Consider the following 24,428-nt stretch of genomic DNA (forward strand, 5'->3'; position numbering starts at 1 on the left):
CATTTCATGTAATTTCTCCCATTACTAAATTTAGCACCGTTTAGCACAGTTATAGTTAAATTTTTAAAAAATTACCTCCACAGACACCAACACTCTCACCTATATTAAACAGTAGGATTCCAGCCCTATCCCTTCACCCAATACCAAATTTAGTACCATTTAGTACTTTTCGTACACATATTGAACGAAAGCACCGTCACATCTCAAATACAGTTACCATAAATAATATAAATATTAAATTTTAGAATTGTATCTCTATCCCTTCACTCAATACCAAATATAGTACCATACAGCACCTTCCGTACAAATATAGTACAGATTTCCGAAACTACCTCCATATGTCTAAGCTACAGGGTTGCCCATATTCGACGGACCCATCTGGCAACGCCATAACTTTTGACAGAGATGTCACATTGCTTAATGACATACCGCGTTTGAAGCGTCAGTCCAAGCAGATTTTTACCATGAACCAATACACGCCACGCAAGCGCTCTGAAATAGTTGAAATTTACATTCAACAGAAGAAGTCAATTGTGAAAAAAAGTGAGAAGTGCGCCTTCTAAGAACACCATTAAGCGTTTATAAGAAAAATTTTCGACTGGTAAGACTCTTTCTAATCCGAAGAGGCCATATAAAAGTCGACCAAAAACGCCGTTCTCAGCAGTTGGGCATGGCTCGGTCCACTTTACAACGGATTATTTGCATTTGTACCCGTACAAAATTCAATTGACGCAAAGAATGTTGCCTGCGGGCAAGCCTCGTCGATTGGAATGGGCCCAAAGGGCCCAAAAGGTCCTTCGAATATAGGCAACCCTGTACACATGAACTGCGACCTAAATTCCAAATTTCAGATCTGAAGCATTATCTGTTCACTCAATACCAAATTGTACCTGCCTTATTACAAGCCTACGCACCAAGACTAACGCTAGTACAAACTTTCGAGATTCTAGGCGCTTTGTCTGGGTGTAGATTCTTAGTCAGTCAGTCAGTTATTTCGCTACTCTTTTTTTACTTCTCTTTATATATAGATTCAAGTTTTGACCTATAAGACCGTATCGAACCCTATAATACAATCTCAAATCAAATATTTAATAAAATGCAAACATCAAATAGTTGTGTCAGTAACATGCCCTAATATTTGAAGTATCGCATACATTTTACAGAAATGTCCATAAGAGACAAGCTGTGCAATATTTTGTACAGTTATTACAATTGATAGTTACACTTTAGTCAGGGCAATGGGGCGTATAAATGATGTACCACAATTGCAATTCAAAGTCATACGCATAGGTGGTCCAAAGGTGTTTTTATTATTTATTCATTTAGCTTGAACTGAGTTCAAACGTGTGTTTAGGTGAACTTTCACAGCAAAATCTTACACATGCAATTAATCATAGATATCTTTGGATTGCTACACGTGATTTTCAAAATTATTGAAATACTTAAATTCCAAAAAAAAAAAAAAAAATATGTTCCTGGAAAATAGAACTCAACAAGATAGGTATTTTGCAATTTATAAATAAATTATTGAGATATATTGATTTTAAAGGGACAAGAAAAGTATGCATGCATGCGGTATGTACATGCATATATACATATACACACGAACATAAATGTATGGAAATATTTGAAAACTTTTGTATTTGGTCCATATTTAGCCATTCTTCACTCAATCCCCATTTTATGTGACAGCAGATTTCCATTTTGAGAAAAAAAAAAAAAAAAAAAAACTTTTCCGCTTCACTAGCACTCCTCATAACCTTTAAATTTTATGTAATGCATTTTCGTTTAATCTAATAGCATTTTTGCTCCATCATCCAAAATATCCTTCAACTTTAACATGATTGATGAAGTGAATGAAATGAAATTTTCTCTCCATCTCCCCTCCCTCCGATTTTTTTTTTTTTTTTTTGGTAAAAATGCATTAACATATTTCTAAAGGAATTTACTTGGATAGTAATATTTTGATGTATTGCTGGCATTTCTCAATTCCCCAAACGCCATTCCTCGGAATGTAGGTGAGGGGGGTGTATTGTACCAAAAAGAGACCACATTTAATGTAAAATTCATGTTTCTCCAAAGATTTCTCAATCGTCTTCTTCTACTTAAAAACGCTTATGCTTCATGCTTCATTTCATTTTTATCCTTAAACGAAGATTTTCTGCATATCGTTTGCATCGTTGCATTTAGTTGCCTTTGTATTCAGAAAATTCTTAAAACGTAGAGGGATGGGTAGATGAGAGGTGGATTTCGAAAAATGTGTGTGAGGCATTACATTTTCTTGCAAAGTCAAAGGGATTCCTAAGAGGAGTGTTTAAGTGAAATGTGTACGTTGTTCTCTTTGAAACTATTTCCAGGGAATTAATAATTTTATATTCTATTTGTGGATTGGGAGCAAAGGTTTTAAACAAAGTATATAAGATATTATTTTGAAAATGTTCGGATAAAACACCTTTTTTGTAAAAATATTATTTTTCGTTCGCCTAAATTCATAATTTAGCATCCACAAAAAATGTACTGTACTCTTCATGAACTTTCTATTGGTAATCATATTGGACCGGCACAATTGCCTTGGAAGGCATATTGGCCAAAGGAGCTATTTTTTTCAAAGGATTTTTCTAGATACGGCCATAAACCTAGGAATTGGTGGCAGAGCTATGTTATCTTCTATGCTATATATTTTGTTTGAGGTTTGCACCTCCGCTTGTTAAATTCAAAATTTTTCGTAACGAACCTACCCTAGCATTCTTAATATTTTTTAGACAGTTCTTCTAATAACAAGAATAAAATGGCCTCAAGTTCTTGTACCCTCCACCAAAACTCATCCATTACGAAATTCGTTGCCATAAAGTCGTCAAAACCTTTATAAAAATTAATTGTAGGCTAGTCAGTTGAAAATGAGGTTAGGATCTTAAAAATGCCCATGTAGGGACTACATTGAAAATTCTTGAGAAGATGTGTTCCACTCATTAAGATATCAAAATACAGGGTGAGATGAAAAAACTTCAATTGTCATTTCTAAGGCACTCGTCCAACAGCTGTTAAAATTATTCCAATGACAGCTCATTATATTGTTTAAAAGCGTGCAAAAGCATTTTGGTGAGAATTTTCCAGAAAAAAAGTTATTCGCGAGGTAGTGTGATTCCTATATATTTGGCTGGAAAACCACAAGTGCCTATCGTTAAAGCACTCCCACACTCGTTACCGTGATACTGATAACGTAGCCCGGGATCAAGGAAATGGACAGCAGAAGAAACAGCAACATCAGCAGAAATGGTTGAAAAGTAAAGAAGAGACTTGATCGCCTCGCAGTGACCAAAAAATGACTCGTGAGCTGAACATATCGCAATATTCCATTCGGCAAATATTGAAAAATGAGCTCGGGGTAAAGCCTTTGAAATTCCAAAAAGTGCAAGAACTTAAAACGCAACTGAAAGAAAATAGACTGAAAAAAGGTATAGAGTTGCTTCGTTTGTCTGAAAGTGGTGAACTGCCGAATTTGGTTTTCTCCAATGAGAAAACATTCGTTGTCCAGCAGTTTGTAAAAAAACAAAATTATTGTGTTTACTTGCCAAAGCGGTCGGCTGAAAATGTGCACCTACGGTTGACCACCAGAACTCAAGCGCCGGCCAAGGTGATGCTGTGGGCTGCCATAACAGCCGATGGTCGCTCTCCGTTCATATTAATCGACCGTGGCATCAGAATAAATTCCGATTATTATCGCGAAAATATTATGGAGGTTGTATAAAAGCCTTGGGCACGCAAACATTTTGGCCGCAGACCTTGGACATTTTAACAGGACTCAGCACCATTGCACTCAGCACGCGCCAGCCAAGAATTTTTACAAAAAGAGGTTCCTCGCTTCATTCCCAGCTCACAATGGCCACCAAAATCTCCGGATACCAATCTGTTGGACTATTGTGTCTGGAGTATTTTGGAAAGCAAGGTTGGTACTAAAAAATACCAAAGTGTCGATCAGCGCAAGCGCTTTACCCTGAAAGGGCCAAAATACCGCAGACCAACTTTCGGGTAGCATGTGACGTTTTCATTGGCCATTCGTGCCAAAGGTGACAAATTCGAACAAATATAAATTTATTCTAAAATTTGATGCAATTTTCCATGTTTTGTTTTTGTTGCTTTCATTCAATAAAATTAAAAAAAAATGGAAAAATTTTGGCGTTTGACTTTGTTGCTGGTTTGTTTTCTCACCATGTACATCCTATGTCTTTTGCAGGTTTTTTATCACACCCTATATATCCTCTGTCTATGTCAGTTTGATTTGGACTATATCGACTACTTCCTTCACTTTATATGAGCTATTGATGTAAAGAAAATCGAACATTTATTTCCAATTTTTTGGAATAATTGTTAACCAATATGTTTACCTTTTGTGGGGTAATACTAGATATCCATATTCTCATCAGAACATTGATCGGGATTTACCTTATTTTTAAGGATTTATTTGGGATAAAAATGTTGGAAATTGTGTACCTTTGTGGAAGAAGTACTGGAAGGGGAAGGCCGATATCTATAATTTTCACACCAGGACTTGCGTAATTAAAAAATTAAAAATATTGAGATATGTGAGAACTGAACAGAATCTAATGCTTATTGTGCATTTTATGACATATATAATTATTCAAAATCTTGACCCGTTGTGGTGGAGGTTTCATAGCTGGTCTTGAATTGATAAAAAATATTGTGTATCCTGAGTTTAAAAGGAAGCGAATGCTCACTTTACGTTTTACGAGTTTAATGGCTTTTCAAAATTTTGAACCGTTGTGGGGAGGTACCAGAAGGGGTCCGATTTATTTTATCTTCACATTAGATTTTGCGTTAATAAAAATATAGGAATGCTGTATATCTCATTTTATAAGAGTTTTGATTATTTCCATTTTTTGATCCGTTGTGGGAGAGGTACTTAGCACTGTCAAAAATATTGAGATTTGCAAAGTTTACTCTACATTGAATGATTTTTTCTCTTTAATTTTCATTTAAAATGTTGACCTTTTGTGGGGGAGGTACGAAAAAGAGTGGACCGATGTTGCTCATCTCCGATCTAAGTTTGACAATAATATTATGATTTACCAAGTTTGGACCAAATCGGATTCCCAAGACCGACATTAAATGTCGTAAAACGGGTTTGGTCCAAAGACACCTAGGGTCTGAAAGTGTTATGTCTATGAGGCACGTTCTGCCTGTATAAAATGGTATATACCTTCAGTATCCGTAATACTGAGGGTACTAAAAAGAATATTGGTTCAAAATCTAATATTTAAAAATTGTCATGTCTTACTATTAAAATAAAAAAATATCATTATATTCTATGAAAAAATTTATTTCTCTTCTTTCAAACACCTTCTCTTGGAGCTCTCAAAAGAACTTGCATTAAAGCAAGTCGTAGAAATGTTCACATTTCTACATTTAAAAGAAAATACAATGTTCATATTTCATTGAACTCTGTACATTGTCCATAAAAATGGAATTGCATTAAAGGAACGTCTGAAGTGGATATTGTGTATATATTAATATTTGTTCAATATGCATTCTCTTTATGTATGTTTCCATTATACCATACGCCATAATATGGAGGAATGTATGTGTTCAATATTCAATATTCTAAGTCAAAAAAAAATATCATAAATTATTTCAGAAAAATGGTCACACATTTATTAGAATATTTTATTTTTCGATTTTTCTGCATTTTATTTATCTCTGAGAAGAGACCGTTCAGAATTGCTGAGAATTGTAGAAATCAGTTAAGCTGCTCTTAATAACGTCCCCGTCTTTGATATACATAAATGCACATATTTTACTACATATCCGATATCTTGGATCATCAATGTAAATATTCGAGGTTTAATGAAAATTCTCATATTTTTTAAATATAATAGTTATGGTCCATGTTACCCGGTAAATATTATTCGATGTCCATCCATACTGATAGGCTTCTATTCAGCCCTAAATTCTAGTCCCTTGCAAAGTTCCGAGTCGATTGGTCTATAATTGTGACCTCTAGAGAAACCACAAAATCATTTTTTTTTTGTTTTTAGTCCTTTTTGGACCCCTACATATTCAGTCATTTTCTTCCCTAATATTAGTTTTTTATATTGATCTGAACCCCATATTCATGAAAAAAATTTTGTGAGGATTGATTCATAATTGGGACACATAGCGTGATTATTTGGCGATCTGTAGCGTGATGACGTGGACAGATGGACGGCCGGATACAGGTACTTAGATCGACTCACTCGGCTATAGAAAGAAATCGATACATCGTGGTGTTACACAAAAATTTGTTTAAAATTTGAAGGTAAGAGCAAAATGGTTTAAAGGATACTGCCAAAGCTTAAAATTGTACAAATTGCATTTAATTCATTAAATTTTTCAATTCCATTTAAATAAAGTTTAAGAAATTTAATTCAGCGAACCATTGGCATTTTTTAAAAAATAAAAAATTTTAAATCTAAAGGAAAAACAGCGGAGAAAGTCAATACCTCCGCACTCTTTGTCACAAAACAAAGTTTCAATATGCCCGTACTCTTAAGTCAATGCAATTGCAGAAGGTAGTCTCATGATCCAATGGACTACACTCAAACACAATGACGTTGCATGGAATACGAATATGCAGTGGACAGTCACACACACACTGACACAAAATATCACTATTCCCCATTCACCATATCCTTTGATGGCTTCCGTTTACCGCCAAGAAACACAAGGATCCTGAAAGGAATAACGTCAATATTTATGATAAAGAGACTTTATGAAAAGACACAAAACACACCAACAGAGAGTGCCACAAGTTCATGGCAACTGCTACTGCAACCTGGCACTGTGGTGAGATTATAACCAAGAGGTCTTTGCCAAAGAAAAAGCGGAAACGGATATGAAGGTACGTACCGGTGGCAACTGAACTACGGCTAGTGTGAGAATGAGATTACAAGATATTGAGTGGAGAATGAGTTGGTGTGCAAGTTCGTATCCACTGCAGTTGTATGTATGGGTGTGTGTGCATTGTCAAGACGAAATATTTGTTATCTGGATAACAATAAACGTATTTTCACAAACTTCCCTTAAGCCAAAGTAAACGGGAAATTGGATTTTCTGAATGTTGGCTTGGCCTGTCCTGGCTTGGCCACCATGAAAGCGCAGCAAACATTGTAAAATGTTGAAATATGTGTGTATGTGTTCGAGGTGTATTTGCGGTATTGCATTGTATTATTTGTAAGACATGATCTTATAAATGTTGGCCCATTATTTATTCGATGCAAAGAAAGGAATCGCAGAAAGTTGATCATTATTGCAAATGTTATTACAAATGACTTTTGTTGTATCTTGTGGAGGTTTATTTGTGCTTAGTAGTTTTGCAGTTAATCTCTTGTTATCGTAGTAATTAAATACTTTCAACAGAAATATAAGAAGAATTTATTGTGAATTTTTAACTTCCACAGATTTTGTAATGTTATCGCTTGTATTTAAGAGTAAATCTAAATGTCACAAATAGTCACAATGGAGAATCGTAGCAATTTATTTAAAAATAACAAATAATGAATATTATGTGATATTTTGTTATACTTACGTAGCATATAATTTTTTTCGTTACTTACCTAAAAAAAGGAAAATAAATATTAATATAATATCGAATATGTATTTAATGCGTTATAAATTTGAGTGTGAAAAACAAAATTAAGTGCACTGGCGCATTCTGAAAATTTACTTTACTACCATTGTAAAATTACCATTTATCTGTGGTTCAGAATAATATTCTGAACCCTTATGTCCAAATCCATTTTGGAAAATTTCGTTTTTAAAATAATGATGTCAAAAATAATGCCCCTGTCCTGAATTCTCTTCTGATGCGAAATTCCGTGTCGATTAGTTTTCAATTGTGGTCTATAGAGGACTACACAATTAGATTTTTTTTATTTTTTAGTCCATTTGAACCCCTAAACGTACATTTTAAGAACAACAGGCTTTAATTTTGACCCTAACCCTACCGCCATACAAAATTTCGTGAGGATCGGACGATAATTGCGACATGTAAAAATTAAAAAAAAAAAATAAATACAATTCAAAATTGGAAGTCAAATTGAAAAAATCGCATGCAATAAAAAATATGACAAAAATTTGAAAAAATGAAACAAAAGATATTAACTTTTTTATTGCTATATTTTCCGCGAATTTCCTAGATTTTATGCGTTTCTGGCAAGAGACCATTTCGAATTCATGGGAATTGTGAAAATCGGCTCAGCGGTTCTTCACTTATAAGCAGAATAAATAAGATCAATTCTTTTACAAATATATTGTACTTATTTTCCTATACATCCGATTTCTTGGCTATTAGCATCACTGTAATAGTCAGAAGTGGTCTTTTAATGTATTTGTGATTTGGCTGGGACTGAAAATATTCGCGGTTTAATGGAAATTTTCCTATTTTCTTACATAAAAGTTAGGGTCTATTTTACCCGCTAATTATTGTCCGATGGCCGCCCAACTTAGTAGGTTTCTGTTCACTCCTAAACTCTAACTCCATGTAAATTTTCGCGTAGATTGGTTCATAATTGTGGCCTATAGTGCAACTTCAAAATCAGGAAATTTTTCTATTTTTAGTCCATTTCAACCCCAAATATCGTGCGATCAATTCCAAAAACAATAGGGTTCTATTCTGATCATAACCCCACCTCCAGTTTCAATTTCGTGAGGATCGGTTCATAATTGCGAATTGTAGCTTGATTACAAATTAACATGGACAGACGGACAGACTGACGGACATATATAGCTAGATCGACTCATCTCGGCGAGATAGAAAACCAATATTTCGAGGTGTTACAAGATTTTCGGCCCAATCAAACTTATAATACCCTCAACACAAAGTGTTGTAGGGTATAAAAAGTGTGATGTACAAGATGAGATAAAAACAACTGCAACAAAGTCAAACGCCATAATTTTTTCATATTTTTTTTAAATTTTATTGAGTGAATGCAAAAATGTCTGAAAAAGCATCAAATTTTAGAATAAGTTTAGATTTGTTCGAATTGGTCACCTTTGGCACGAATTACGGCCTTCACACGGCCAATGAAACCGTCACACGCTGCCCGAATATTGCTCTGCTGTATTTTGGTGATCGACACTTTGGTATTTTTTAGTGCCAACTTTGCTTTTCAAAATACTCCAGACACAGTAAACCAACGGATTGGTATCCGGAGATTTTGGAAATGTGCGCTGGAAATGAAGCGAGGAACCTCATTTTGTCGTGTGCCAGTTCAAACTGTTTGCAAGAAGTAATCCATAATCAATGCTTACTCCATTTATCGAGAAATAGTCACTCATTTGGCATCATCATTATACCAATACATGAGAATTGGCTATGGGTGTGACACACAGAGTTTTCGTTTCTGTTGACAGATCAGGCTCGCTGCTGTAAATGACTTGCTTAAAGAGTAATTAGTGAGTTTTGAAATAATTGACTCTCCTCATTTACTCATTAGCTTCAGTGGGTGGTAATACGTTGAGATATGAGCGTTGTCCCGCAGGAGCTTCGAGCTCACTGTTTCAAACGAAATTTAGAGTAATAACGTAGAGGTAGCCCTTGACCGTAGCATAGTCAGACAAACTAATCTACGAAAGCTAACTTGCGATCATAAACTCCACGTAAACGACCCAAAAGAACTGTGAGGCGAATACCATTCAGCAGAGTTTTCGATTGTATCCCGAATAGCGAAATTATCTACAACCCGGACATCGTCATCGTGGTCCCCGACAACCGTTCACCAGGGTTCCCCATTATTTGTAAACCGAAGATCATTATCATAATTCACGAACACCCGTGGACGCACATCACAATATTTTTATTATTCTAAGGTCTGGTGTGAAGATGGAGTATTTCGGTCCACTCCTTCTGGTACCTACCCCACAAAGGGTCAACATTTTTAATATTCATGAAGCTCATAAAACACAAAATTAGCATCAGACTTGGCACCTCTAAATATTTCCATCAACAAAGGATCTGTTATAAAGATGGTAGAGATCGGACGATTCCTTCTGGGACCTCCCCCATAAAGGTTCAAAGTCTTGAATAACCAAAATGATCATAAAATCAGAAATAAGCATCCGGTTCTCTTCAAATAATACACATCGCAATATTTTTTATAAACGCATTGTCTGTAAAGATGCGATATATCCGTCTACTCTTTCTGGTACCTCACCCACAAAGGGTCCAAAAAGGTCAATTTTATCAATAAAGCTCATAAAATGCGAAATTAACATCCGATTTTATTCAGACCTGGTACATCTCAATGTTTCCGTCAACACAAGATGTGTTATAATGATGGTAAAGATCGGACAGTTTATTGCAAAACGCTCAAATAAAGAGAAATAAGCATCCAACTCTCTTCAAATTTCACGAATCCAAGTATTTTTGCTAACACAAGATCTGTTGTGAAGTTGATATATATCTGCTAATCCTCATCCTCACCCACAAAGGACCACAATAATTATATCTCTCATAACTTGCGAAAAAAGTCGGGAATCTTTATAACTTGCTATATCTTAATATGATTTATGATTTCGCTTAAAATTGTCCGATTTCTTCCAAAATTTGTCCCTACCAATATTTTTATCTGCATTAGATGTTAGCTTACGCATATTTCCACATTTTCCAAAAATTTGCACTTATCTTATATAAAGTATAGGATATAGTCCAAATCTGGCACATTGTAATACTTATATCAGTCTTAGGTGAGATACCGGAACCTCCCCCCCCATAAAGGGTCAACAATTTCAATAATCATAACTCAAGGCTGGGGGTATACATCTGTCGGCAAAACCGACTGATGTTATTTTACTTGTTTGTTCTTTCCTTTGTGCTTTTTTATCTGACATCCGCTTTTAATAACATTAGCACTAACAACAAAGCAAAACAGATCGAAACGATACCATTATTGTGAATTAATACCAGGATAAGTCCAACGTCTGATAATACGATAAGACAATAATCCCACTGACATGTCTGCACATTTAGCCAAAGAAATTAATTGGCTGTCGAACAATGCGACCGTGGAGAAACCTTCCAAACGGTCACGCTTGAATACCATTTGTGTAAATAAATGCTAATAAAGCAACACGTGTCTGGTATTAATTTGTCAGACAGTGGACAATGAATTGGATTTCTTTCTATTTTCTTATTTCAAAAAAAAAAAAAAAAAAAAAAAAAAAAACATGTCGGAACTTTATTTTTGAGTTTTCAAAACTTCAATCATTAAGACATTTAGTTCAGGGTTTTAAAAGTTATTTTAACCAGGAAGAAAAGTGCCAAAATTGAAATTAAATTTGGCATTCTTTCTTCTGGGAAATCTGGTCACTTTTGTAATATTCCAATTGACATTTACATCTCATTAAGGCTCCATTAGTTCCAAAGTAAAACAAGTAAAAAAGCTTTTAGTTCGGCCGGAGCAAACATTGAATACCCTCCACCATTTGGATAGAATTTAGCAATTTTCAAACAAATAAAATCCGTTAAAAATTCGGTTAAAATCTTAAAAATACCGAATGTAGGCGTTATATTAGGGTCTATACGACGACGTGGACCTGCAGAGGCCACATTTGTCATAAGCCATTACAATTTTCAAATACGAAACTTGAAAAAAAAAACCGGTGAATAATGTAGCTAAAATCATCAAAATACGGAATTACGGGAGGCTCCGTTATATGAGGGCTATACGAAGATGTGGACCTGCACAGATAATTTCTGTCATATCTGTAGTATCCATTTCGAACTTCAAATACCTAATTTGAAACAATTCCGGTGAATAATGTGGCAAAAATCATCAAAATACCGAATATCGGGAGGTACCGTTATATGGGGGCTATACGAAGACTTGAACCTCCACAGATACTTTCCTGTCATAGGCTGTAGTATCAATTACGAACTTCAAATTCCTAATTTGAAAAAATTCCGATGAATAATGGCGCTAAAATCACCAAAATATCGAATAGCGATATGGGGGCTATACCAAAACGTGTACTTACATGGCCCATTTTCAATACCAAAAGTCCTGCAGATACATTTGAGTAAAATATTATCAACCTTTTCCATTTCGTCTGGAAGCTCGAGTGATTTCCACAGACGGGCATCGCTAAATGGACATAGTGGGGTCTAAACTGTATATTTCGAGGTGTTACAAACGGAATGACAAACTTTATATACCGTTCATACTATCGTGGAGGGTATAAAAATGACAGCAATGCAAAGTAATACATTATTCAAACAGAATAAAATCAATACAACCCATGTGTTTGCGTTGCAAAATGAAAGAAAAGAAATAAAACACAATATTTAGAATTTTATTTTAAAACAGTCGTGGACTGATATTTTATTGAATAATTGTTCGTGGAACAATTAAATTACCTTTTTTACAGGATGTAGGGGTTTGATGCTTTCTGGTCGTGAACCAATGAGCGAGTGTTTTTAGCGAATTAAAAAAACTAAGATGTCGCAAAGCGGGGTTTAAAAAGCTACTCGTTACATTTTGTAACTACATTTGTCTTTGTCTACGAAGTAAACAAAGACGTATAAATGAGTAGTGGACAAAATGTAACGAAGGGACAAAAAAGGACCCGTGGGGAAAATTCAAATCAAATGAATGATAATTACTTTGAAACTATTCATTGCCGCCCGCGTTGCAACATCCTGCTGTTGCAAAATTATAAAAAAAAAGGTATATAAGTGTACATTTTTTGTTGTTGAATTTTTCTTATTTTTATTTATTATTTATTTATTTTTTTTTTTTTTACTTTTTTTTCAAAAAACATTTTACAATGATACAAGTTTTTGCTCGTAGAGCAGAGATCGTAATTGGCTCGTAGAGACCAGATCTATAAACTTGTTTTTTTTTTATAACAAATGACTCGTAGAGTCTTGTGACGAGGGCTCGTAGAGCCAGAGGCAATTGAAGATTGCCCCTCACAGGGTTTTAGATATTACATGGGCCCGAAATTACCCAGCCAAAAATGGTGAGCTGGGCCCATGGGAAACCAGGGCTAGAATAGGTCTGAGGCTTCATTACCTTATGGTAGACTTCTGGGCCTAAAACCAAACTGACTGCGGCTGTTTCGTAGAACCGAGGATCGGCAAGTTGCAGGCCAGCATAATGGTCTTTTAGGCCCTCGGACACAGACTCCGAAGGAGATATGAGGTGCGCCAGATTTATCACTCGCGCCGACAAAGAAATGCGTTGCGTACCGTCGTACGAAGAGGCGACGGACAACTGGCAGAATCTTTCTGGACCCACAATTACAGGACACAGTCCAAGACAGTCGGCCAAAGACCGACAGATCAAACTGTGACCTGCACATGGGTCTAGAAGTGCCCTGACAGGTATCCGGTTGTTGGCCATAATGACCTGTACCACCATCGTAGGCCCAAGCGTAGCTACAGACTGGATGGCGGATACAGGCCGGGGTGCCACCAAATGTGCCGCATTATGTCGGGGAGCGATGCCGGGACCAAGAATTGGAAGCTGGGAAATATTAGCGGACGGACGTTTCGAAGATCTACGCTTGCGTAGTTTTTTGGACGGTTTCGAGTTGTTGGGGTGATTTTGAAGGGATGAGCGCACTGGCGTTTTATCTTGGAGAGAAGGCTGATGGAGCAACGTATGATGTTGCTTGTTGCAAACAGTGCAACAACGCCGACTGGTGCAATCTCGTAGAGAATGCGTTGACGCCAAACAATTGCCGCAGCATCTGTGAAGTGCGACTGTTCGAAGCCTTCTCTCAATGCGCATCACGCGAAACTCTTTGCAATCACGTAAGTGATGCTTACCGTCGCAAAGAACGCATGCCGTACTCGAACCCTGGTTGTTTCGGCAGGGGGCCGAAGAAGGTGGCGTGACCACAGTGTCTCCTGAAGGAGCTTCAGGGACCGTCGTAGACGGATTTTCAGATTTTAAATTTTCCTCCGAGGGAGGAACAGCTTCAGGGGGCCCAGTTACCATCGGTTCATCGGAGATGGGGGTAATCATGGCATCGAGCTCCCTTTCCTCATCGGACATGGGGACGTCGTCCTCATAATCGGGGAGAGTTGCAGCCATCTTTCCTAAATTTTCCATCTTCTGTGAAAATAGAGAGGATGCAACAATACAACGATGAGGAGTGAATTATTGAAATTATTGGCCAGGATGACCATCAAAAACCGTAGGTCGTTTTAAATTGTCATGGCCCAAGAATTCGCGACGCGTTCGCGGCCATCAATTAAAATTTTTTTCCTCTCGCGAAAAAATAATGAGGGTACAAATACGAATCGAAAAACATGGACTATGACAATTATGGTAGCGCAATTAATTTTACAATTGGCCGTCGGATAGTGCCATTTTCCGTATGGATATCTGCGACTCGTACTCGACCATCAGAACCCGGGTGCACCGCTATAATCCGTCCTAATTTCCACGAAGTGGGAGGAAGATTTTCATGCCGAACCACGACTAAATCACCCTTCTGTAGATCGCGTTGCGGAAACTTCCATTTATATCTTTTGTGTAAACTTTTCAAATACTCATCTTTCCACCGTAAGCAGAGTTGCTGAGTAAATGCTTTCAGTTTCCGAAACCGATTTACAAGATGTAAGGGCGACTCTTCAATTACTGGCTCCGGAGGAGCAAGGATTGGGGCTCCAATGAGAAAATGCCCTGGTGTCAGTGCTACTATATCTTGGGGGTTGTCATTTATGGGACATAAAGGACGTGAATTTAAACAAGCTTCGATTCTGGAAAGAATCGTAGAAAGCTCTTCAAACGTAAATTTGAAGTTCTTAGCTTGCTTTCGAAAATGTAATTTAAAACTTTTTACGGCGGCCTCCCATAGACCACCCATATGGGGGGCGCCAGCGGGAATAAATTGCCATGAAAGTTCCTGATACTGCAATGTGGAACACAAGTTAGTACGACTTTCACGGAGAACTGTTTTAAAATTATTTTCTATTTCCCTAGAAGCTCCAACGAAGTTGGTGCCGTTATCAGAAAAAATTGTTTTTGGACAACCGCGTCTGGAGATAAAGCGATGAAAGGCCGCTAAAAATGTTGTCGTAGACAAATCAGAAGTAGCCTCAAGATGTATTGCTTTCGTAGAAAAACAAACAAAAACACAGACGTAACCTTTGGTGATTTTAGAAAAGCGGCCTGTAAACGATTTAAGGTCGAAGGGACCTGCGAAATCAACACCAGTAGTGGTGAAGGGTCTAGATAATACTGTTCTTTCCGGAGGAAGGGCAGCCATTATCTGAGAGCAAGACCGTTTTTTGTCCAAGAAACATGTTTTACATTTAGTTATAGTTGTTTTAATTAGTGATGTGAGTCGTGGGACCCAATATTCAATTCTAATGATGCGTAACATCAGTTGATTTCCACCGTGGATGGAAATAACATGTATGAATTGAAGTAGTAAGTGCGTGAAACGACTTTGGCGAGGCAGAATAATGGGATGCCTTTCTGTGTAAGACAGAGTAGGTGATTGCGACAAGCGTCCATTAAGCCTAATTACCCCGAATTCATCCAGAAATGGATTTAAGGGTAAAAGAGAACTCTTTGCATTTAAGGGAACCTTATCTGACAAAGACTGGTACTCATCTGCAAAGTGGACTTTTTGAGATAAAACAGCCAGACGTAATCTAACCGCTTTTATCTCTGAACTAGTAAGGGCCTTCTCATTGTAAATGTGTCGACCTCTATGAGCAGGATGAGTCCGATGGAAAAATCTAAAAACATACGAGAGGACTCGAAGAGCCCTATCTAACGAAGAGAAATCTTCTAAGGGGTCACAATAATTATTGAAGAAAGAGGCATGAGTCTTGACAGCACGCTTTTCAATTTCGGTGTCAAGCTGAGGAAAACTGGATAAATCCCAATGATAACTATTTTGGCGTAGCCAATGTGGTCCATTCCACCAAAGATTAGAGGAGGCGAGCTCGGAAGGCGAAACCCCCCGGCTGCCTAAATCAGCGGGATTATCTTCAGAGCGCACGTGATGCCAATTACCTACGTCTGTTATCTCCTGAATTTTGCTAACACGGTTGGCAACAAATGTCGTCCACGTAGATGGACTTTTGTTGAGCCAGGAGAGGACGATCGTAGAATCAGTCCAACAGTAAATTTTTTGAAATGAAATGTCAATTTCATCTATAATATTTTTTAATAATTTGGAGGCCAAAACGGCTCCGCAAAGTTCCAACCGTGGTAAGGAAATTGTCTTTAGGGGGGCTACCTTAGTTTTGTAGGTCAGGAGGTGAGTATAAATGTCTTTATTCGGCGTTATAATCCGAATATATATCACCCCCGCGTATGCCTTTTCTGAGGCATCAGAAAAGACATGAAGTTCGGCGGAACAACTTGGCGTATAATGGACCCACCGAGGAACTTGAATGGAATTCACATCCTGGTAGCAATCCACAAAATTTTGCCAATCACGTTCTGTCGTAGACAGAAGTGCGTCATCCCAGCCGATTTTATCTGTCCAGATTTTCTGCATAACAATTTTAGCTGTCACAATTACGGGGCCTAACCAACCTAAAGGATCGAATAGTTTGGCAATAGTGGACAATGTTTCTCGTTTTGTATAGTGAGCTTTGGTGGGGAGAGCATTCACACTAAAGAAAAACAAATCAAGCTGAGCATTCCAACGTATACCTAACGGCTTGGAACTGCTAGCTTCCACAAAAGAAAGAACTTTGGCGTCTATTAAATCTTCCGTAGGAAGATTTTGCAAAATAGCACGGTCATTTGATGTCCACTTCCTCAACTCAAATTTGGCGGACGAAAGAGCAGATCTTAATTGATCGCGAGAATTTAAAGCTGTACGCAAGTCATGATATCCTGTTAGCACGTCGTCGACGTACATGCACCTACGTAGTATGTGTGCAGCGAGAGGATATTCATCGTCAGTATCGTCAGCTAACTGTAAAAGCGTCCGTATGGCTAAATAGGGGGCGCAGTTTACGCCGAATGTCACCGTCTGCAACTCAAAATCCTGAACAGGTTTTTGAGGAGAATCCCGGAAAAGTATTCTCTGTAGGGGAGTATGTGCCGGATCGACACGTATTTGGCGGTACATCTGTGTGATGTCGCAGTTATAAACAAATTTAAATAATCTCCACCTCAGAATAAGAAATACTAAGTCTAATTGCAGAGTGGGACCCACATGTAAAATATCATTAAGACTTTTCCCATTGGAGGTTTTATTCGAGGCGTTGAAAACCACTCGAAGCTTGGTAGTCTGTTTGTCGGGATTTATTACTGGATGGTGGGGGAGGTAACAAACCGTAGAGTTTGTTGACGCGGCAACTACCGGCCTCATATGGTCCAAATCTAAATATTCATTAACCACTTGGTCGTAGACTGCTTTGATTTGTGGCTTTCGAAGAAGAGATGCCTCATTTCGAAGAAATTGTCGTAAACAATTATTACGGGAAAATCCTAAGTTTTCCTGTCCAACTAACTCGGTCTTGAAGGGAAGGCTGACCACGTACCTGCCCTCTGAATCCCGACGTGTGGTACGTTTATAATTTGCCTCACAAAACTGGTCGGAGGGCGACAAAATTGGACGTTTAGGAACTTCCTCCAGTTCCCAAAAACGAAGAAGAACCTTGTTAAGGTTTTCTTCGTCAGATAGACTGACTTTAACGGAAAAGACTGATAGATGTTGAGGGGGAATAGAACCAGTAATGATCCAACCAAAGACCGTATTTTGTGCTATTAGGGAGCCTAATATATTAGTATGAATTCCCTGTAGCAGAATCTTCGAATAAAGATCTGCTCCCAGCAAAAGGTCAACAGGGCGACTGTTGAACAAATTTGGATCAGCCAAACGTAGATTTGGCAAACGAGAAACGAAGTCGCTATTGACAGAAAAAGAAGGCAGATTGCCAGAGATGGAAGGTAAAATCAGTGCAGTAGTTTCCATTGAAAGCGAAGCATCCAATGGAGAACTTATACAAATTGAACACAACTTGCGCGACGTAGTCGAAACTGCCTGATTAATACCAGAAATGGTAGCAACAGTAGTAGTGGAGGCGATGCCTAGTATGTGCTGTAAGCGATCTGTAATAAAAGAAGCTTCTGAAGCAGGGTCAATTAATGCTCTGGCATTGCTGCAGTCGAAGAAGTTGCTGCAGTCGAAGACGTGGAATTATCTCTATGTAATAGAGTGTGATGTCTTTTATTACATTTACTACAATTGTATGGACTACTGCAGTGGTTGACTAAATGTTTAGGAGACAGACAATTTAAACAACAATTATGTCGCCTAATGGTGTTAATTCTTTCAGGAACTGAAAGTTTTAGAAATTTTTGGCATGCTCTGACATGATGCATTTGTCGTGGACATAAAATGCATATTTTATTGGAGGGTGCTCGGGATGGCCTAGATGTTGAAGGTGAATTACGAGGTGTGAAAGTAGGGGATCGGTTCGTGCCAGCATTCGTGAAATGTGAACGAACTTTTTTACTACTTTGCGATTTGACGTTGTCAATACCTCTAATGTCACGAAGGCAGGTAAGAGTTTGGATGCGTTCTGTAAGAAACTTATCCAAATCTTCCCAGGAAGACAAAGCTGATTTATTTTTGATACTTTGTTCCCAAAGTGTGACGCTATTTTTGGGGAGCCTCTGAAGACATATGAACACTAGAATAGGGTCCCAGCCTTCAGTAGACACGTCATAGTTCAACATGGCCGAAATACACCCATTTATGCCTCTTTGCAATTTCTTTAAACCTAAACTTGTCTCACTGTCTAATACTGGCAGGTCAAATAAAAGTTTAAGTTGGTGGTTCACCAAAATACGTGGATTGTCATACGTTTGTTTTAGAGCTTTCCACGCAAGACCAAAGTTTTTGTGGGTAAGTGAAAACTTAGCCACTATGTCATGGGCGTCGCCACTGGTCTTATTGTTTAAATGACATAGACGTTCAATGTCACTAATGCCAGTATTGTTAATATACACTGCCGAGAATAAGTCCCTAAACGTAGGCCAAGAAAGAAAGTCGCCATTAAATATTTCTATGTCACAGGGTGGTAAATTTAACCTATGACCAGAATTATCACCACCACAGGATGTGAGTGATGAGTTATACGATATGGGCGAATGAGGCGAAGCCTCCAAATTCGAAGCTCTATCCTCGGAACGAGGAGTAGGCTGATTGATTGACCTATTACCTACGCTAACCTGAGGAGAAGATGTCGCCATTGATGACTTAGGCGGAGCCCGAAGTTCATCTAACTTCCTGTTTATGGAAGCCAATACTTTTAGATAACATCTAAATGCGACATCGTATTTTGTGTCAGCGGCAGTGATGTCCTCACCTGAACTGTCTTCTTCAGCAAAATAATTAAGACACTTGTCGAAAACGGTTTTCACCTTTTCCCATAACGTTCTGACCTCAGCTCCCTGTAATTCTAAAATATAGACATCGAGCTCGTCGTCCCGTTGGGAACTGAAGTTGGCATCAAATTTAACCAAAGCATCAGTAGCTCGGATGAACAAATCTAGAGGTGTGAGTGGCATTTTATTTTAAATAAATGAACGTAATTCAGAAAAAAAGTTAGAAAAATGTCTAAAGTTTTCGTAGAAAACTGTATTTTGTTTAAGAAAACTGCAGAAAAAGTAGCAAAAACACCAAGAATTCTCAAAAAATTGTTTGAAAAACAATTCTTATAATGAAAATCTTTAAAAAAGATATAGAAATATTTAGCAAAAATATAAAAATCTAGAAAGACTTGCACGAAATGCTTTAATTTCTAGAAATTGACACGTAATGTCGAATATTTTTTGTGAAAATCCAAAAAAGTTAACGTTTTTCACAAAAATATTAATAAAATGTACTTTAAAGCACGTGATGCTTCAAGAAAATTAATGTGTTTTATTAAAAATACACTGATTTTATAATTAGTCGTTGACTAATCGTAATGAAGTATCGTAGATACAGCAAAAATATTGAGGTTTAACGTGATTAAACCACAAAAATGTAGAAATTTTAAGAAAAAAAAAAAAATAAATATTAACTCAAAATTTCTTTCAGTGTATTCCAAATTTTGTAAATTGTTTTCAGTGTATCGTAGAATACACGAAAACTATGACAAAGTATCGAAGATAACAATTGCCAACGAAAAAATATCAAAAATTTTTAATAAAAAATCAAAAATTCGAAAAAATATTAAAAATGTCAATAAAACCGACTGTAGGGTGCACGGACTGTAAGATGCACGTTTTCAATCGGTAGCGGAAAACAACAAAAAAAAGTTAATCAAAAAATGTTTTATAAAAAATTAAATAATTTTTGATTTAATATATAATATGTTATATTATATTTATATGAAAATAATAATATTTTAATAAATAAGACCGGATATAGGGTGCACAGTGTCGAAAACACAAATAAAATTTAATTTTTGTTGATATCCGTAGGATTCAACACAAAAAATCTCCGAAAATGGCACTAAAATATTTTGATCGATATGTTGTATAATATTAGGTAGTGTGAACCCCCTAATAAATTCGATCATATGGTACTTAAATGTAAGTGTCAAATATGTCACAAGGTGGCAACAATCAGCAGAGATGACAATTACTCTCTCATATGGTAATTGTTGTTGTGATGATTTTGGTGTTTTGAAGAAAGAAGAAGAAATAAATGAAAAACAAAACACCAAAATATCAATAAATCAAAATGAAAAATAGAAGAAATGCGCGAAATGGAATAAAATGCAGTTCAAAATGGAAATGAAAACGAATTCACTGTGATTGTGTGTGTGATTTTTTGTCGTAAACAAAAAATAGTGACGGACTTGACACTTATTGTTGTTTTTTGAAATGAAATTTACCGACGGCAAATGGACGGACGGACGCGCTATAAAACGACCGACGGCTTTTTAATTAATTTTCACAACACGGAAGCACTGTACAACACTTTTTATTTGTAAAATAAATAAATATGTGTACATACCTGTGTTGCTGATATTAATTTATTTGAAAAAATAAATAAAATAAAAATGTTGTGGGTGATCGTTGATCTTTGTGTGGGTGTTGTTGTTGTCCTCGACGAAGTCGATGTTTGCCTTTGTAAAAGGAGAAAAAGGGAGACGGGTTAATTTTCGTTGAAAATAATCCGGCTCGATTGGACCAATGTTTGCGTTGCAAAATGAAAGAAAAGAAATAAAACACAATATTTAGAATTTTATTTTAAAACAGTCGTGGACTGATATTTTATTGAATAATTGTTCGTGGAACAATTAAATTACCTTTTTTACAGGATGTAGGGGTTTGATGCTTTCTGGTCGTGAACCAATGAGCGAGTGTTTTTAGCGAATTAAAAAAACTAAGATGTCGCAAAGCGGGGTTTAAAAAGCTACTCGTTACATTTTGTAACTACATTTGTCTTTGTCTACGAAGTAAACAAAGACGTATAAATGAGTAGTGGACAAAATGTAACAAAGGGACAAAAAAGGACCCGTGGGGAAAATTCAAATCAAATGAATGATAATTACTTTGAAACTATTCACCATGTGTTTGGGTTACATTTTGGGTTTCCCAAGCCCAGAAAAGGTATATTTTAGGAATCTGGGGGCACTCTTCAAATTATTGAATTAAAGTTTCTAAAAAACCCCGTTTTCATCCAGTTCTCCTCGACAAATTGAAATAGCTTTAGTTGCAATAAATTCATTTTCTTCCACTGTCCAATATCCGGGAATTTTCACATTTCTTTGCCAAGGCAAAGAAACTGACATTTTCACATAATTTATAGCCATTTTTAACATAAACATCCTATAAAAGCAGATCAGCTCTTTTGCGATTCTCCTCTGCATTTGCATTAATTTTTATTCGTTTGTGTTTTACGTTCGTGGTTAAAATGCCTCGCACCTGTACCACCAGCATCTCCATACGTCGTACATACAAACATACCTACCATAAATGTTAAGTGAGTGTTAAATGTATGTTTAATACCCACAATGCACACACACACACACATATTTACACTTTCAGACACATATCTGTTTGAATGTAGGTATGTACCCAAGGAATATGGATATTTGTATATGGTTTCTCACAATTTTTTTTCCGTATGCCAACCTTTTATGGTAGGAGAAGCTGATGAGAGTGGGGTACGTAACTACTTAACGTTTATTACGTCTGTCAGCTGCACGTTTATCCGTTTCGGAATGAATGTAGGAATGAATGATTGTTGTTCGCACTTCAAGGTTGTCAAGAAGCTGTGTTGGAATAAAATTTTGACTCATTTCATATGCTTAAAATTACGCTCGTCTGTTAGAGAAATTGCAATTTTTGTGTGCTGCCAATGAAACAAAGAAAGACCGACGACAGGGGGAACATATGTAAGAATTAAAACAACAGCAAGGAACTTGATATAAATAATATAATATATAAAATATAAATATATAAAAAATAATATATATAAAACATAATGATATAATATTTTTAAATTACTTATGTTTATAGTTTTTCAGAAATTAATTTCTATGGTTACTGTAAACGGCCAGGCCAAACGGAAATTAGGTACTCATCATAGTGAAGTTTAGACGATATTATTTTCGTTCGGTAACAGGATCGGAGATGGGCAACATCCTAGGCACTGCGTAATATTGAGATAAGACTGAGGGAAGGCACTTATTCTTAGCACACCCTTATTTTGTGAGTTCTACCACAAATGTCCAAATCTGACCTACATGCAGAAGGTAAAATCTTACAATAGGCGGGTAGGCGTGTGATAAGGCATACAATTCCTTCTTTTTGTATGAAAAGTATTAAAATGTATTAAAAAAACAACAAGTTAAAAAGTATCAGTCGGGATTGCCGACATATGTATACCCTCGGCCTATGTTCGATTATAGGTCCATTCATTTGTATATATATATATATATATATATATATATATATATATATATATATATATATATATATATATATATATATGTATATATATATATATGTATATATATATATATATAAATATTTCTATTAGGACCTAAATAAATTTAATATATATATATATATATATATATATATATATATATATATATATATATATATATATATATATATATATATATATTTATTTATTTAGGTCCTAATGGAAATGGGCAATATAGGTCCATTCATTTGGAACCTACTTCATAGAAGGAGCATACAATTTGAATAATCATAACACAAGTCAAAACAAAAATCATATTCATATCAGGTTTCTGGTTGAGAGAAATATTTAGGCATAGCAAGTTGCAAAGAACCGCTGAGTTGTTTCGTAAGTTATGACATATACAAGTATTGAAGATTGTCACCCTTTGTGGGTGAGGTATCAGTATGGGTTCGAAGGGGTTTATTTATTACGCTTTCGTTGAACATCTTGTTTATCAAAAGCTTGAACCCTGTTTGGGGGAGGTACCAGAAGAAACCATCTTTATAACATATCTTGGGTTTGTGGAAACATTGAGATCTACAAAGTCAGAATACAATCGGATGTTTATGTCGCGTTTTAAGTGTTTCATGGATATTCAAAATTGTGAGCCTTTGTGGGGGAATTACCAAAAGGAGTGGACCGATATATCTTCACAATAGATCTTGTGTAAGCTGAAATAATGGGATGTGTGAAATATAAAGAGAACCTAATGGTTAGTGTGGATTTTATAAACGTTTTTGTTATTCAAAACCATGACCCTTTGTGGAGGAGGTAACAGAAGGAATGGTCCGATATATACCTTCTTTAAAATAGATCATGTGTTGAAAAAAATATTCAGATGTGCCAAGTCTAAATGGAATCGGTGGTAATAAAGCGTTTTATGACCTTCATGGATATTACAAATTTTGTGGGGGAGGCACCAAAAGGAGTGGACCGATTTATTCCATATTACCACCAGATCTTGGGTTAATAAAAATATTGAGATATGGGAAATTTGAAGTCAATCGAACTCTTACATTACATTTTATAAGAGCTATTCAAAATTTTGACCTGTTGTTGGGGAGGTAATTGATGGAGCAGACCGATGTTGTCCATTTTTGCACCTGGCTGAGTGTATAATTTATTAAATACTATATATTGGATAAAAAGAATGAGCTAGAATTATGAAATTTGGAATTTGGGTCATTGATGGAGTGCAGGATAGTTATATCAAAGAATTTTAGGAAATTCTAATATGGTACTAAACTTCTAAAATAGTACCATTTGGTATTGTGTGAACGGATAGGGCTGAAAATTGAAGTTTGGAATCAAGCTTGGGAAGTAAGTTGGAAGATGGCTTTGGAAATATGTACAACAAGTGCTCAAAAAGTACAAAATCGTACCACACAATTGGAAGTGAACAGATTGTGCCCAAAGTCTGAAGTTTGGTATAAGAGTCGCTATTTATGTGCAGCCTGCATATATGGAGGACG

General features: G+C 36.4%; 2 protein-coding genes across 9 annotated transcripts in view; both read right to left on the reverse strand.

Moving 5' to 3' along the window:
- Positions 1 to 24,428, reverse strand: part of LOC101899976 (calsenilin) — a 389,863-nt gene that overhangs the window by 113,977 nt on the left and 251,458 nt on the right. The window lies entirely within an intron of this gene.
- Positions 12,883 to 21,187, reverse strand: LOC131801851 (uncharacterized). The gene is made up of 2 exons (XM_059120856.1): positions 20,992 to 21,187; positions 12,883 to 14,114 (listed from the first exon to the last, which is right to left on the reverse strand). The coding sequence occupies exon 2, from the start codon at positions 14,109 to 14,111 to the stop codon at positions 12,975 to 12,977; it is 1,137 nt and encodes a 378-aa protein (XP_058976839.1). The 5' UTR covers positions 14,112 to 14,114; positions 20,992 to 21,187; the 3' UTR covers positions 12,883 to 12,974.

Source organism: Musca domestica, unplaced genomic scaffold (assembly GCF_030504385.1).
Source record: "Musca domestica strain aabys unplaced genomic scaffold, Musca_domestica.polishedcontigs.V.1.1 18, whole genome shotgun sequence".
Taxonomy (NCBI): Eukaryota; Metazoa; Arthropoda; class Insecta; order Diptera; family Muscidae; genus Musca; species Musca domestica.

Bases quoted from the DNA above. Each gene is read 5' to 3' on its own strand.
- LOC131801851 (XM_059120856.1), bottom strand. From the start codon at position 14,111: ATGGAAAATTTAGGAAAGATGGCTGCAACTCTCCCCGATTATGAGGAC.